Here is a 16,125-nt window from a genome sequence, read left to right on the forward strand (position 1 = left end):
CGGATTATAATCACATCTTCCTGTTCATTAAGTCTGCAAACTAAGCACTATGTATTTATCAAACCAGAATATCCCTTCAATAACCCAACAGCATTTTCTCATCTGAGCAGTGCAGAATAACAACACCAGAACTGCACATCAAGTCTGCCAGCAGCACGTGTGCAGAACAGAAAGAGAAACAAAGAACAGAAAGGAACCTGAACATGGGAGTACAGAAAAGAACAGAAAACCAAGCTATTATACATTATTGTTAAAACCCCCCACCCCTTTTTTTTTGCCACCCATTGATTCCTGCTCATAATAATCATTTGAACTGGGATCGTATTTTTCAGCGTATCTGCAAATGCCAAATTCAGCATGGGTGTAACTCTCAGGACACCAGCTGAGGTGCACTGAAGCGGAATCGGTGCCCCGTTCTAACATTAAATAACCATTGATGTTCTCCCATCCCAAGACACCCCCAGTGCTCATTTATAAGGACCTTAGAGTACTCTCTGTCAAAGACATGCCCCTATAAAAGAGGCCTTTGTCTGCTCGCCACTCTGCTGTCTCAGAGAAAGAGAGAAGACAATCTGCTTTACATTTTTCAATTCCTTTACATTATTTAAGAAGAAAAAAAAAATTGCTTACAAGTACATATCCTTCTGCAAATAAGCTTCCTCAACATTCCTTCATATTTTCCATAGCGTGCCCAGATGTAAGAGTGCTTCACGGAGCGCCGCGGCTTTCAGTCCAGAACATAATCAATCATTGCCCCTCGGATTCATTAAGCATGCTGTCTTCACACGTGGATTTAAACAGCCATGGCCTCTGTCCTCTCTCTATGGCTGCAGATCTGCATGATTCTTATCAACACCCATTTCAGCCCAGGAAACTTTGGTTCACTTCTAGGGAGGAAATTCCCTATTAGTGAGGGGAACTCAGGACAAATAATCCAGGATGAAGATGAGCTGAGTCTGCCTGGCTCGGCTGGCTTGCACTAGGAACCAGCCTGACTTTATCCCCTGGGAAGCGCTAACAGGAGCATCTCAACAGCTGTCATCATTTGTCCATGACGAATAAATTCAGTCATTATTCATTTTAAAACGTAACCCCTTCAGGTCTGGGCAAGGTGAAAGTGGGGAGAAGAGGCTGCACTAGCTATTCAGAAACCACAGTAAACAAGGGCCAGCACTTCACTTGCCTGCACCACCAGCCTGGGACCTTTTAAAACAGAGTCTCAAATGTCCTTTCCAATGAAAAAAGATGCTTTCTGGCTTTTAGAAACTTTAGGGTGTCAGATCCAAATCTTTTAGTTATTTGTCTGTAAGCTTTAGAGAAGACAGCTATTCCACAGTGACAACAGACTGGGAAAGAGCTTTCCATCATATCTGTTCCTAACAAAAATGCCCTGCTATGGTCTTCAGATTAGACTGTGCAAAGGCCTAAACTTGTCCTGGGCCCACTGTGCCCACTCCTCATCTGTTCCATTTCCAAGCATCAGTGCAGATGGGTACTTCTTACATACATCACCTGCATCAATCTCAGAAGAATCCCCCTTTTGGGTGCAGATGAAAGTGGATGACACCAGAGGAACCTGCCTCCTCACCCTTCCTATGGCATGCTCCACCAGGAGCAGGCAGGTAGCTGCTAAAGCTGACATACGTTACAGCACTTCCAAATTCCATGCTCAACCCCTACTAGGTGGGCAAAGCCCAGCTCCCTGAAGATCTGAGAGCCCTTTAAAAGCCCAGAACACACACCAGCAAAACTACTAATGCAAAGAAAACAGGGTGTGTTCCTCTTTACTCCTTTCTGCCAGGCACAAGTCCATGAGCACTGGACCATATTTTTGAGACAGACACCCCTTTAATATCTCAGTTCATGCCCTCCCCCCAGGGCAGCATCTGGCACCCCCATTTCCAGCTGTGAGTTCTGTTGTCACCCTCTGTGGGTGTCCAAGGGAGACAGCTTCAGCTGAGGTTAAATGCCTCTTCCCATTAGCACACATGAAACCCATGCACGGCTTACCTGCAAGCCTGTCCAACTCCCACATAAGCATTGTAGAGGTTTCTCCAGGAAAATGAGTCTATAACCCACTAGAGATAAAGGACTGTGCATATGCTCCTCAGCAGGATTAAATGTTTAAAAACAAAGGAGTCGCAGCTACCAGCAGAAGTACACACGGGCACAGCACGTCATTAAGGTTTCTTGCTTGGCCATCTCCCAATGTCCCAGCTGCTCTCCCCTGGCCCCAGACACAGCTCCTCCTTCCCACCCTCCACACCAGGAAGTGTTTTGAGCCTTTAAATGCTGCCCACTTGGGCTCAGTGACCCTGGTCAGCCCCCCCAATGCCACCTGCCCCCCTCTCTCCCATCATATCCAGTTATCCCAGGTCAACCCAGTCACCAGCTCCAGTACCAGCCCATCCCAGCTGCTGCCTTCTGGCACTATTTGCTGAACCATCTCATCATCCTTCACAACTGGCTTTGAAGTGGAGTTCTGAAAACCTGACTTCAGCAGGAACTGCTTCAAGGGCTGAGCAACAACAAGGGCATGAATATCACCCAGTACCTTGGCTTTTTTCTCTTATCTCACCCTATATACCACACTATTTAAATTAGAATCTGCATCATTATGGGTGGGAGTTTTTCTGAATAAGGTTTCAACAATGCAAATCTAGTCAATGTACATCAGCCACAGGTAAGGGGGTCCTTAGAGACCCAGGCCAAGAATGTCAGGCCAGGTAAGTGCAAAATGCTTTTTGCTTTAATAATTCTTGTAACACCACGTGCTTTTCCTTAATCCCAAATGCTTCAGTTTTCCCTCCTTAGCCAGGAAAGGAGACACTCATCATCTTGGCTGCTGCCTCATTCTGTCTAATCACAAGCGAATGAACCTAATAGGTCTTCAACTTTCCTATCACAAAGGAAAAGAAGAATCCTTGAAGAAGTAGCACTTGGAATTGTCTTCTGCTTAAAATACTTTGTATTTACATAGGCAGTTGTTCTGCTTAGTCCCAAGCACCCAACTACAGCAATTTCACAGTATTCATGCCTGCCATCCCTCTGTAAGCACAACAACTTTTAGGCAGTAGAAATCATTAAAAAGCACATTTCTGTTAGTGAAGAATAATCCTGTATTTATTAAACCCATACCAGTATGATAAAATTAACTTTACCAAACTGGTGTGAGGAAATTGTTGTATACTTCGACCTGATCACATCCAACACCAGACTAGGCAGACACAATAAGCATATGGAAAGTAAATTCCAACTTCAATCTGCAAGAATAAGTAATAGCCCTGGCAACATTCAAAATCTGCTCTCAGGGACTGGCCTGGTAAGTCAAACAAAATCGTCCTGCAGAAGACTGATCTGAAATCATGCAACTCATGATGATTTTAGTTACTTTTCTGAGGGACATTAACATTTTCAATCCTGGAATCAGATGGCTTCAAGATGTAGCCATGACACATGGCTGTGGGGATGACTGAGAACAGGAGCTTTCAAGACTTGAAAACAAGAGACAAATAAAAAGGATTTAATGAACCTGTTTACTTAAAAATACAACTTTTTAAACCGTAATGTTGACAGTAGTAATGCCATCCCATCAACAAGCCATAGCATGCCTTCTCTAATAGCATATGAGCATTAGCACAGCTAAGAACACAGCACACGTAAGTTTTTAGAAACTCCTGTTCATGAAGCTAACATGCCTGGAAATGGGAGTTTGTAAGAGTTAGGGAAACTGTCACTTAGTTTTCAGCCATATGAAAGTTTCCATTAGCTTTAAGTAGATGTAGAAAAGTGGTGTTACAAATGTTACACTCCTACAAGCTTTATTAAAAAAAAGATCAAGAGGAGACAATGTAATAGCTACGATACTGAGTGAAAGAGCACCAGCTCAAACAGCCAAAAGAATTCACAAAAGCAACAAAAACTGAAATTCATTAAGAGCTAGAACTTACAAGTTTCACCAATTACTTTACCATGGTTCATACAGACACCTGAACAAGAATCAAACACCCGTGCACAGACACAGCTTTTACCCCACACTGATTTAAAAAAATTCAATAATTGAGAGACAGACGCAGACATGTACATAGGGCAAAATCAAAGTGGAGAAGAGATAGAGATAAGGATTTGCTTTCCTCAAAGTAATCCTTGGAAATACAATATTCCCACAGTGCTTTTTCCAGCCAGCCACACTGCCTTCCCCCAGACCTCAAGAGCATCAGGAAATCCACAGTGCATACCTTGGAAAAACACACCCACCCGAAAGCCCACGGATTTACATAAAATTTCAATTTAAAGAGCAAAACCAGGTTTTCCCTGCCCTGCACTTACCCCTGTGGTCGCCCAGAGGTTTGTCATTATGCCTTGAGGGACACCTACCCTCCATTCCCTGCCAGGCTGTCCATACATCTCCGCAGCCTTCACAAACATCCCAGCTATTTCAGAGCCTGTAACACACTCCACACCAAGGTACTGTTTTTGTGTTTCACTGCCGTGGCTTTCCCTGCTGACTGTCCTTGGGGGTGCTACCCCAGTTTTGCTCAGGACCCTTGAAAATACCCTTTAAATTGCATGGCATTATTAATCCCTCCTGACAGCGCTCTCATTAGCATAAGCTTCAGAGATAAAAGACACAAAGTGGGTCCCTGAGCCCTAGAGATACCAATCAAGGAGAAAGGCTGTTGATGCAGGATGGCTCATGGAGATCTTTCAGAGTCAGAAAACACCTTTTTACAGAGCTGCGGGAATTAGCCCGTAGTCACAGCATTCTGTTCATACCTGAACTGCCAATAAACCACACTGTTTTCCACTTTAATATTAATCCTCTGTGCTGCACTGCAGTGCCAATGTTAAGATTTTGCCTCATCCTTACTGAAGTTTAATTATTTATGCAAATAATTATATAAAATAAAGTGAATTCTTCTGCCTTCATTCACAAGACAGAAAATTCCATTCTGCAGAGGCACAGGAGCTCCCTCAGGTGACACTTCTATATGCACACATGGCAGGGATGTGTCAGGTTACAGAGCAATCAATGAACCTTTCCCCTCCCTGCTCTCACTTCCATCTCTGCATTTGCTGGAAAACTTATGGCAACAGCCTGGACTCCCTGTGTTTGCAGCAAGCAAATGTCAGGATGCAGGTAGGAGGCAAAGTGGGCATCAGCATCACCCAGCTGCTAGCCATCCATACTACAAACACCTGAGGCAACAGCCTCCTTTACCGGGTCTGTGGTCAGCTTTGCACAGTATTTGCTCTAAAAATTATGTGAATGTGACTAAAAGGCAGAGCCATTCAACAAGAGCAAGAAGTATTTTTTGTTATTTTAATGTGTGAGTAAACTGAAACAGAGCTGAGGGACATTCTCAAGGGTGTGAAGACTTCAGGGCATTGCCAGGGCCTAGATTAAGCTCTAATTCCTGACCAGTTTTTTGTACAGATCCCTTTCTCTTCCTCCTACTAAAGATGCAAGCAGTGCCACAAACGTTTTTTTATTTTCCCAATATTATCTTCAAAACTGCTTTATGCATATTCAAAAAAGGATATTTGCAAATGGCTTGGGAAAAGTAGAAATCACATCACAACATATTAGCAAAAAATACTCTTTAATTTAGTTGTTATTGACAGGTTGCTTGAAGCTTAGCCACACTTGAAATTGAGTTCTCTGTATTTCCCAGGGTTGGTGCCCAGTACTGCTACAGGAAAACAGCAACCAAGACTAAACCAAGCTCCCAGGGAGACACCTGCTGGCGGTGGCCTGGGGCTTATTTGCCCAAACCCGAAGGATCAAGGAGATAGATACCTGTGGAATCGAGAGGTGATATTTTGTCTTACCTGGACTGCCTATACCCTATGTAAGTTAATTATCAGGCATACCACCAATGTGAAGCCTTCAAATGGACAGTGATTTTCACCAGCGAAAGGCAGGAGCCCCATGTGCAGGCAGGGCAGGTGACTCCAGCCCCACAGGCCAGGTCCAGATTTCCAGCTATTTGCACCATCTGCTGCCATGACATCATAGGGTGAGGCACTTCTCCAGCCTGCACTCCCCAAATGGCATTCCCTGCACAGATCCTTCTGCCTCCTCGGACAATTATGACCAGTGTAGCTCACCTCGATGCTGACTGCCTCAACACTCATCATTGTCAACACAAGGAAATTACAGTTTCTACTGTTATCACTTATCACTTCTTGAAGGGATGCTCATTCTCTACACACACAGCACACTGAGGTGTAAATACTGACAAGGAGCATGCAGAGCTGTGTTCAGAAGGAAAGAGCATCCTGACATTTTTAGGACAAAGAGCTGTTACAAAAAAAGGCAAAGGCATCTTATTGCCTCCAGTTACACAGAGCACATTTGGGGGGGCAGAAATGCTGCAGATCCCACTTCCGGCCACCACAGAACATCCTGCAAAGCCTGCTACTGCACATAAGTCCTTCAGCAGAAAGCTTTCTAGAAATATCTACAAGGAGATAAAAACGCCACGCTGCAGCCTTGTTTCCTTTCAGGTTAAGTCTCAGAGGATGGCTGGGTCGGTGAAGTTAAGACAGTAAGATGTGCTGGAGGGACCTGGGGAAGCTGCAGAACCCACCCTTTCCAGTACCTTCATTTAGGTTTATTTACAATCATTAACAGAGACAGGTCGTCCAGCACCTCTTATAGCCCCTCCTATGAGATGGTGGGGCATCCTAAACTCTCCAAGCAGCCACCTCTGAGCCAAGAAACAAAATAGGTGCAGTTATCCCTGAACAATGAAGGGAAAAATGAGGCTGTCAACCTACAGCCTGTACAGCCACAGAAAAGAGGAGCCTTCTGTCCCAAGGCTCTCTGCCTGGTTAAGGGCTAATGCAAGAACACGGGTACTACATTGGCAAAAACTGTACGGTGTTACACACATCACACATCAGCAACTCCAACCCAGCATGCCCAGCCTGATGCATAATTAATATACTTTAATTAGATGACCATTTAAAATACTGTCAGATGCTCAGTGGGCAATAATCGTGAGATAAGAATGTCCAAGACGGTAGGAGGTTGAGACAAAAGGAAAACCACAGAAGGGAAACTAGGGAGCAACACTTCCCCAGCCCACATGCCTTTCGAGAAAGATTATCAACTAGTAAAGGAGGCATGACCAGCATGATGACCAGGAATTTCTACCATAAATAAATGCTTCATCTTTATAAAGATGCATATTACTACAGACTGTGAAGACACATATACAAGAAAAATGTACAGACAAGTTTTGTTCATTTAAGAATAATTTAAAGTTGAATTTTATGATCCAAGCTATGCTCTATAGCCAGAAATGGTTACCAAACAGTGGTCTGACATGCCTCTGGGCTCTTGTCACAATGGCTACTAAGTTAAAGAGTTGGCTCTGTGATATCCAGAGCATCCACTGCAATTGTTAGCAAAGGAAAGGGATGGGGAACCAGATTGATGCTGACGCTTCTCTGGAGTATTCAGCAGCACCGTCTGGCTGCTGCAGCACTCTCCTGATGCACTAAAAAGCACGAGTTTCTGCCTACTCCTAACTAATAAAAGTAGGACTCAGGAAGATTCTAGCCTCGCCACCACTTCAATTCAGCTCCCTGAGAGCAAGCAGAGCCGTTGATAAGCTGCATGCACACAGGATCTTACAAACCATGCTTCAGCACCAGTACACCCGTGCAGATGTTTGCAGCCCATGCCAGCTTCTGCGGTGTCTACACGAGGATATTCGACCACAGCCAGATCTTAGAGCAGCAACCCCTTAGAGCTAGTGAGAAATACCTATTCCCCCACTCACACCACGCTCCTTTTGGCAGACACTAGCAGAGGGAAGCAATGGTTTCCTGACAATCAAGCTCATTTGGTTTTTATCCCCAGCGTCTCGAAAGAGAATAAACACAGTAAATGAAAAGCTAGCATCTCACTTTTCTCAGGATCATTGCAGAAAAATCTTACTGTATTTATTATGATCACTCAAGACCAGTGACTTCAAAGGTAGCATAGAAAACGGTTTTAAGATGCAAAACCAGAAAACAGTAGATAATATAGGACAGGTTTTACTTTTAGTGAAAAAAATGCTTTTTCAGTAATTTTTAGAATGGGTGTTCACTGGCAATAACTTACAATACTACTCTGCACAGATTTGTGTATTATCTAGACAGGATTAGTTCCAGTTTTTTGATGCGATGGAAACAAAGGCCAAGTACACATGAGGAAGATGATTCCAGGTCATGCAGAAAAATCAGAATTAGAGCACATGATGTATCAGAGTATAAGATTTCCTTTATTTAATCACCATCACATTAGGCTAAATTCTGCTTCCAGCTCCATACATTTGGGATGGAGGTGAATCCAAGAGCATGCAGAACTTTGCAGGATTTTTTTTTTTTTTTTAAAGTTGCTATTATCTCAGATTTTCTTCTGTATGGTTTTCAACTGAGCATGGAGAGGTTTTAGTACATCAATTTGATGTACTAAATTGCCTATTTGATAGATACTTCAGTATAGGACATGGTTTCCACATGGTTGGCTAACAAAACCTAAAAAAACCAGACTGATATTTAATAGAGCTTCAAATATAAGCACAGTCTGAATGCCTGATTTACAAGTGGAAAACTCCAATTCCTGAGATACATCCATTTCTTAGGCCTTCTTCACCCCTCCTTCAGAGCCTCAATTTAAGAAAACCATGGGCTCAAGGAAAAAAGTTATGGGAAAAATGCACCAAAGCCAAAAACATGTCACAGCTTATAAGATACTAACACTGAGCACACCTTCTGTTTTCCTGAAGCTTGTTTCCTCCACTCCCCAACACCTTTAAAACAAAAGGTAGACCTATGCTCCTTTATCCACGTTCTTCCCTATAAAAAATCACCATTAGGTACAGCAAATAGAGCAGTCATACTCAGAGGGAGAAAAGCAGATAAAAAGGTAGAGTCAACACATAGCTGAAATGTTCCTGCCTTTTGTCATTAATTACTTCAGCCTATAAAATTTGATATTCATATTTCAGAGGCAACATGAAACCCCGAGCAAGCAGGGGAACTCTAATGTGCTACAAAGAAGAAAGCGTCTTTCCCAAAGTGCTTGCAATATAAATAATGCAGTCATAGCACGGATAAAAATAATTACTATTATTCAGACTTTATTAAAAAAAAGCACTAATATCCTCCTCCTTTTCTTTTTAAAGAAAAAGGGTAGTTAAAGAAACAAGTAGTTATGTCCTTATCTAACATAATCCTGCCCAACCCATTTTTATCTGGCCTCAGTCAGTGCTGCTGTTCACTTTCTCCCCATAGCTCAGCACCCTTTTTCAACCATCCTCAGGTCCCTGCATCTAGGTAAAACTTAAGCCTGTTGTCCAGCCATCCAAAACCATCTGTGCCATGGCTGAAAGTTGGACTTAATAATTGATTCTGATACCACAGTTGGTTGACTTCTTTAGTAACCATCCTGTGTTCTTCCCACATACTGTACGCACAGTAGAAGACTTCCACAGCTGTTCTATCCAAGAAAGAACGATGAAAGAAATCAGTTTTCCCACATAAAGCTACTTTCTGCATCAAATAACAGTATGTCAGGATCAAATAGGAAATTCAAATTGAAAAAATGTGTTGTGGCAGACCAGTAAAATCTCAATGAATCTGACCTGAACTTTACCAGTTTCTCTGCTGTATCTCCTGTACCACTTGACTCTAACTTATCCATAAGAAGAACTAAACACGGGGACTAAGGGCAGACTAGTTTTGACCTTAATCTCTTAGTTTTAATCAAGTTCAAAACTTGGTAAGAGCTAGTGGAAGCTCTGAATAAACATTTACAAGCAAGCAGAAGGTCTCCCCTGGTTCAAGGGCAAAGTCTGTCAAGTGAAAATGAAGGACAACTTTGCCTCAGGACTCAGACGCATGATCAAATTATTGCTGCTTAACAAGTTATAAGACACCAGCTGAGCCAAAGTAACAGCCCTTGAGATGCTATTAAGCTATGCCAAGTGTAAGGTAATATAATTTAACTTAGCCCTAAAGAAAGAAAATTAAGCCAAGCAGAATCATTCACATTTACCACAAAGAATACAAACACTAATCACAACCCAGCTAAACATCTTACTCTGGATCTACTCATTAAAGACTTTACAAAACAAATGCTGACCTAAATGGAATTGGAGACCTTAAAAACCAAGGAGGTTCCCATGCAAAAGCTGGGAATGCTGATTGCATAAAAAGCCTGGCACAGCCATTTTCACAACTACTGGGGAAAAAAAAAGTCAAAATCACTCATCTCTCCTTAGCACTGACACCTTCTCACAGGTGATTCTGCCAGCTTAGAGAAGCTGATGTGGAACAAGATTGAGACACAGTAGTGAGCACTGCTGGTATAAGTCCCTCCTTATTCGGAAAAGTTACTGAAATCATTATCATCACAGGATACCTAAACCCAACTGATTTCCATCTATATAGATTTCTGGTTTCAGACAGGCACACTTGCTGCCTCCAAGCAAGACTTAAAGAAGTCAACAAGTCAAAACTAAAAGGAAGACAACACTTTATTAATACAAGGAACCATTTTCTAAGAGCTTGAGATCTCCCTTTTCCCTAAGGCAAGTCTGGCTGGCACAGTGACTTTGTACATCTGTGACCCTGAAAGATGACTGCAATGATAATTCAAATGGACAAATTAGATAGCAGCTTCTTCCCCCTTGCACTGATTTGTCTATGCTGTAGAGAGCCACGTCCCTTCATATATAACATTTACACTTTATTCCTAAACCGCAAGCTGTAAAGTGCAGTCCTTGTAAAGGCTCAGCTCCTAGAAGCAAGCTGTCCCCTTTTCAGCAGGCTGCCTATGATATAAACATAGAAGTCACCAGGAGAACCACAGACTCCACTACACCGTGTTTCTGCTTAGTTAAATTGCAAAGATGAGTATAAATACACGTTGAGATGAACAGTTCCTACTCTTATTTCAGTTCTAGGATATACAATTCACTCTAAAGCTTAAACTCATTAACCTTAAAACTTAAAAGGATTTTCACTACTTCCCTGAAACACGCATTACCCAACACAGACAAAATCTAAGTAACCAGAGCTTATTATGATACTTGATGCACACTGCCTGAGTTACAGTTTGGGGAGATGAAAATAGCTCTGGAAAGTACAGAGGAGAGGTAGAGATTAAATTTCTACAACACACAGAGAAGGAGGGATAGTGAGTAGAGAAGGGAATACAGGAATCCTCACAAAACACATATTACAGGAGTTCACACACTGTGTGCTTTGTGAGCCATCCCAGGAACTGGTGCATATGCATCTTCTTACTTGTCAGAGCAACTCATATCACACTCAAAAAGCAAGAGTCAGGCATCCCTTTCAGTCCAGTAATTCAATTAAATACTTCCTAGTGACTGAAGTCATGATTCCTTATTCCGCATTACTATAAAGTCACTCCCCACAGCTTGATGTCAAAACAAAATATTACTAAAACAGTATCAACCCAAGAGCTAATTTAAATGCCTAATATTCCCACTAACAATGGCTTCTTGGGTGGTATTTTGTAAGTTGCTAGACACAAGTTCAAAGCCTAGCATAACTATCTAGGGTGATTCAAGGATGACCAACTTAGACTTTCCTCCTGTTCAGTTATGGCATGTACCGTAATGCAGGAAGACTTTTAGGTCCACCTGCTCTCTAGGACTTACAGGACACAGACCTCTGTATTCAGGGGGTGTGGGAGAACAGACAGAAATAAAGATAAAATGGATCCATATTATTGTAATATCCTACCAGTTAGGAATAGAAGAGCACATGGGCAACCAACTGCAAAAGCAAGTAGCACAACATTTGAGCAAAAAATCTTAATCGGGAGTAAAACCAGAAATTAATAGATTGCTTTAACCCTAAACAGGCTTCTTTCAAGGTAATTCAACAAATTAAAATAGGGATGAAGTCTGAGACATTCTATTTTGGAAACTCTGCAACAGGTACCCAGGTTGAGATAATGATCTTCAAGTACTTACTGGGCCTTTTACAGTGCAGTAGTGCTGATGAAATCTTTCCCTGAACCCAGGTTTACTGTAAGTGATGACAGGGAAGAAGAAATTTGTTTTCTAAGTTTGCTATGAAGATCATGAGCCCAACACAAGTAGCTGCTATCAGGTCATAGAGGTGGCAAGAGCTGAGGGAAGGAAAGCTCTTTGAAGCACCTTTGAAATCAGAGTATGATGGTTCCTCACATTTGCATGATTTCTTATATCCCCATTTTACTAAGTCTTCATTTTTAGATCATTTTGTTGTCATCTTCCACTCACTTCACATTCTTGTACAGGAGAAAAGGCATGACTCAGAGGAGGTGCAGAAGAGCCCCATTACTCTTTCACAAGAGGCAAAATGGATGATTTTTCTTTGTAAGGGCAAGCTCATCCAGTGAACCCCCTCCTGCCAGTCCTCACTCAAATGACAACACTCTGTAATACAGCTGTGTACTGCATAGCAAAAAAAGGCTAAGTTCAAGGTTATTAAAGGTACTTTGTCTCTCATGGGCTGTAAGGTATCCAGACACACCCGGAATTTACATTCCAGAGCAGGAACTAAAGAAAATAACACATGGCAAAGAATTAAAATGTTTTATTTTAAATACATTTCATTTCAGACACATGAACGGAGAGAATTTTAAAAACGGGACTAAGTTGTTAAAAATGAAATGTGTGTTTGAGTAAAATCTAATGGTTCCTGTACATCATTCGTTTCACAACAGCTTCCCACTCATATGTGCAAAGCTATGCACTTGTATTATATACAAGTAACAAATATCTGGTGGTTTGTGTTTATTAATTATGTAGCAACATCAGGATTCCAGGTGACACCAACACCTTCCTTCCACGAGCTGGAAGAGACACTGAAACCCATCTTCAAATGATAACAACTGGTTACAGGCTTAATCTGAGAGTTTCATTTCTGAACCTTCAACTCTGGGGCTTTTACAGTGACTCACAGGCCTGCAAATACACCTGTCCCAAGGCACACTCAAACCAGTTGTAAAAACTCTTTGAGAGCTAAGACTCACTATTTCTATTTATTCGTTCACCAAGTAAAAGGATCTTGGTGCACAAGTAAATTTCTTTTAAAATTATAATACTGCTAAAGATCAATAGTCAGATTCCCTCTTACGCCTTTGCTTTACATTTTCACAAATCAGAAGCAGGAGTGACCATGTGTTATGCTCCATGTGACTAAGTGTTAATACTTGCTTTGACAGGCAGTATTACTATCTGTTGACACATTGAAAAATGCTCCCAAACTCCCTGACTTAAACACCATCAGGTATGGAAGTGGTAATAGCACAGAGGAAATGTGAAAGCAGAGGCAGATATGAGCACCAAATTAGCAAGTTTTTTTTATTAGCAGGTGTTTCCAGGCATTGCTTAGACTATCTGAAGAACCAGTATGAACATTAAAAAAATTTGCATGAACAGTTGACTATAACATAAAGAAAACAAAGAAGTGTATCAGTAGTAGCACATGAGAAAATGTCAAGCAGACCAAGTTGAAGAAGAAAAAGCCACATAAATCTTTCTCCACCCAATTCAGTAATTTTTAGCAGGCAATATAGGCTGCTGCTGACTTGTTTAACACAAATAACAGGGAATGCTCACAGGGCACTGCCATCTGTCAGCAGCTGTTACTGAAAACCAAACACAAGGGGCAAGCGAGCAGCTCACAGCACCCTGCCTCCAGATGCAAACAAAATTCAGAAGAAATAGGAATAAAGTGTTGTTGCAGTGGGGATACTGCAACACGCATATATCAAACCAGGAGTCCCGTGGAAAGGAAATATATATGGACAGACAGATTCTTGATAGATGTTTCAGAGATGTTTATTTCTCCAGCCGCATGGCCGGGGCTCTGCCGAGGAACTGTTCCAGTCACGGGACCAAGGGTCCTTCTGCCCGCGCAGGAAACACAAACCAACCAATGGGAACGAGGCTGAGCAGGGGCAGGGAAGCCCCGTGTCTGTGCCCTCAGGGCCCCTCTCCCAGGGCTACACGGCAGGGGAGGGACCCCAACACCTCACCCGTTTTATTTTAATAAAAGGAGAATGAAAACAACTGGATAAACGTAACAAGAACAGTTTCAAAACAAAACAAGCCACCCTCCTGAGTCTTTAAATGTCCAACCAGATTCTGTGGAACATCTTAGGGCTGACAGAAGGGAGACAGAACTCTGAGCATGCTTTGTGGGGAAACTGAGGCAGGAGAGGGTTTAACTTCTTCCCTCCCCCTTTTCATCCCCCACTCGGCATTGGAAAGGGATTTTTGGGGAAACAACTGGCAAAAGCATGGTTTTGTGAGGGAAACCATGGATGAAAAAACGGATTGGGAATACACTGGGGGTAATAGGACATAGGGTAAAAGGGAAAGGTGGGATTAGGAAAGGGAGACTGTAGGGGGGGCTTACAATGGAGATATTGTCTAACATGACTACGATTTTTTGCATATATACTGCCTTTTACAGAAACACCATCAGGCCCAGTGACCTGCGATGCTTGTAACCCTTTTCTACCTTGTATAATTTTGAACTGCACCACCTCTCCATCTCCCAAGCTTGGGATGCATTTTTCAGGGTTATTCTTTTTAATAGCAGTTCTATGCACGAATATGTCTTGCTGGTTGTCACACCTTGTTATAAAACCATAATTTTGCTTAACATTATACCATTTTACTATCCCTAAGGTCTTAGTTACTATGATCTTTTTCCGAGTGGCTGCTGTTTTTTGTCTCGCTGCGTCTTTGCTCTCTCCTTCGGTCGCTCCCGTGTTGGAATTGTCGGGGCTGCTGGTGCCTGCGCGCTCTTCCCGGGGTCGCGTTCGGGGCTGCGCGGGCCGGGCCGGGCCGCTCAGTTCTCCGTGCGTCGCCTCCTCTGGTCGCAGCTTCGCTGCCGCTGCCAGGCGCTGCACCCACGTCTCGGCCGGGCCCCCGAGCGATGACTCCCCCGCGCCCTGCTCCAGCGCGCGTCTCGGCTGGGCGCGGCTCCGTTCCACCACCGCTGCCGCCAGCCGCCGCCTGCGCGCCGCCCCTCTCGGCCGGGAGTTCACGGGGCTCGCTCCACCACGCGCTGCACAGGACCGGGCGGGCACCGCCGGGTCCCGCCGCTCCTGCCGTGCCTCGCTCCGCCACCGACACTGCGGCTCGCGTGGCTCCGCCCGCGCGCGGGAACTGCCTCGCTGCTGCTCGCAGAGCGCTCGGTGCACGTGGCCTGGGCCGCATGGTCCCTGAGCCAGGCTTCCCTTCGCCAGGACACAGCTGACATTGCTCAACAGTCTCGGTAACTAAATAATATTCACGAAAATATTCTTCCATCGGCATATATTTTGACTCCAGTATTAACTGTGTCCAAACGGTTTTCCAAAAGCCCTTGGTAAGAATTAAATCCCAAGAAACATAGAAAAAGTTCTTAAACAACCATGCCAGGAAGTGTTTCAGTTCTTTCTGAGCTTGAATCAAGCTAAAATTTACAAATCGTTGTTCAAGAATCATTTTAAGTTTAAGATAAATGTCCATATGCGGCTCTGAGAGCCAAGAGTCTTCCCACTGTTCCTCCATAGTTTAGATACGGAATAGCAAAGCAAAACCAAGAAGAGGAATCCAAAGTTTCCAGGGTTTACTCACACAAATCAGTCGCTTAGGGATCGGGGATCGTTCTGCCCGCATTCTCCACCATTTGTTGCAGTGGGGATACTGCAACACGCATATATCAAACCAGGAGTCCCGTGGAAAGGAAATATATATGGACAGACAGATTCTTGCTAGATGTTTCAGAGATGTTTATTTCTCCAGCCGCATGGCCGGGGCTCTGCCGAGGAACTGTTCCAGTCAAGGGACCAAGGGTCCTTCTGCCCGCGCAGGGAACACAAACCAACCAATGGGAACGAGGCTGAGCAGGGGCAGGGAAACCCCGTGTCTGTGCCCTCAGGGCCCCTCTCCCAGGGCTACACGGCGGGGGAGGGACCCCAACAAAGTGTAGGGGAAAATAATGACTTATCAAATCCCTAAACCCAAATTCTATGCTCAAATGTACATAAACCTTCAACATTTCCAGAGAAGGCAAGTACCAGTCACAGCTTGACCACTTCAGTCT

General features: G+C 43.4%; 1 protein-coding gene across 34 annotated transcripts in view; it reads right to left on the reverse strand.

Annotated features, from left to right (window-relative positions):
* Positions 1 to 16,125, reverse strand: part of CLASP1 (cytoplasmic linker associated protein 1) — a 176,419-nt gene that overhangs the window by 93,847 nt on the left and 66,447 nt on the right. The window contains exon 1 of one of the 34 annotated variants that reach the window (XM_032113653.1): positions 631 to 896. The exons of 31 other annotated variants lie outside the window; for them this stretch is intronic. In XM_032113653.1, coding sequence (XP_031969544.1) covers positions 631 to 667 — 37 coding nt within the window. In that variant the 5' untranslated portion in view covers positions 668 to 896. Of the gene's footprint in view, positions 1 to 630; positions 897 to 16,125 lie in introns of those variants that run through there. 2 more of the 34 variants (XM_032113652.1, XM_032113661.1) reach the window with 2 other exon arrangements.

This window comes from Corvus moneduloides, chromosome 7 (assembly GCF_009650955.1).
Source record: "Corvus moneduloides isolate bCorMon1 chromosome 7, bCorMon1.pri, whole genome shotgun sequence".
NCBI lineage: Eukaryota > Metazoa > Chordata > Aves > Passeriformes > Corvidae > Corvus > Corvus moneduloides.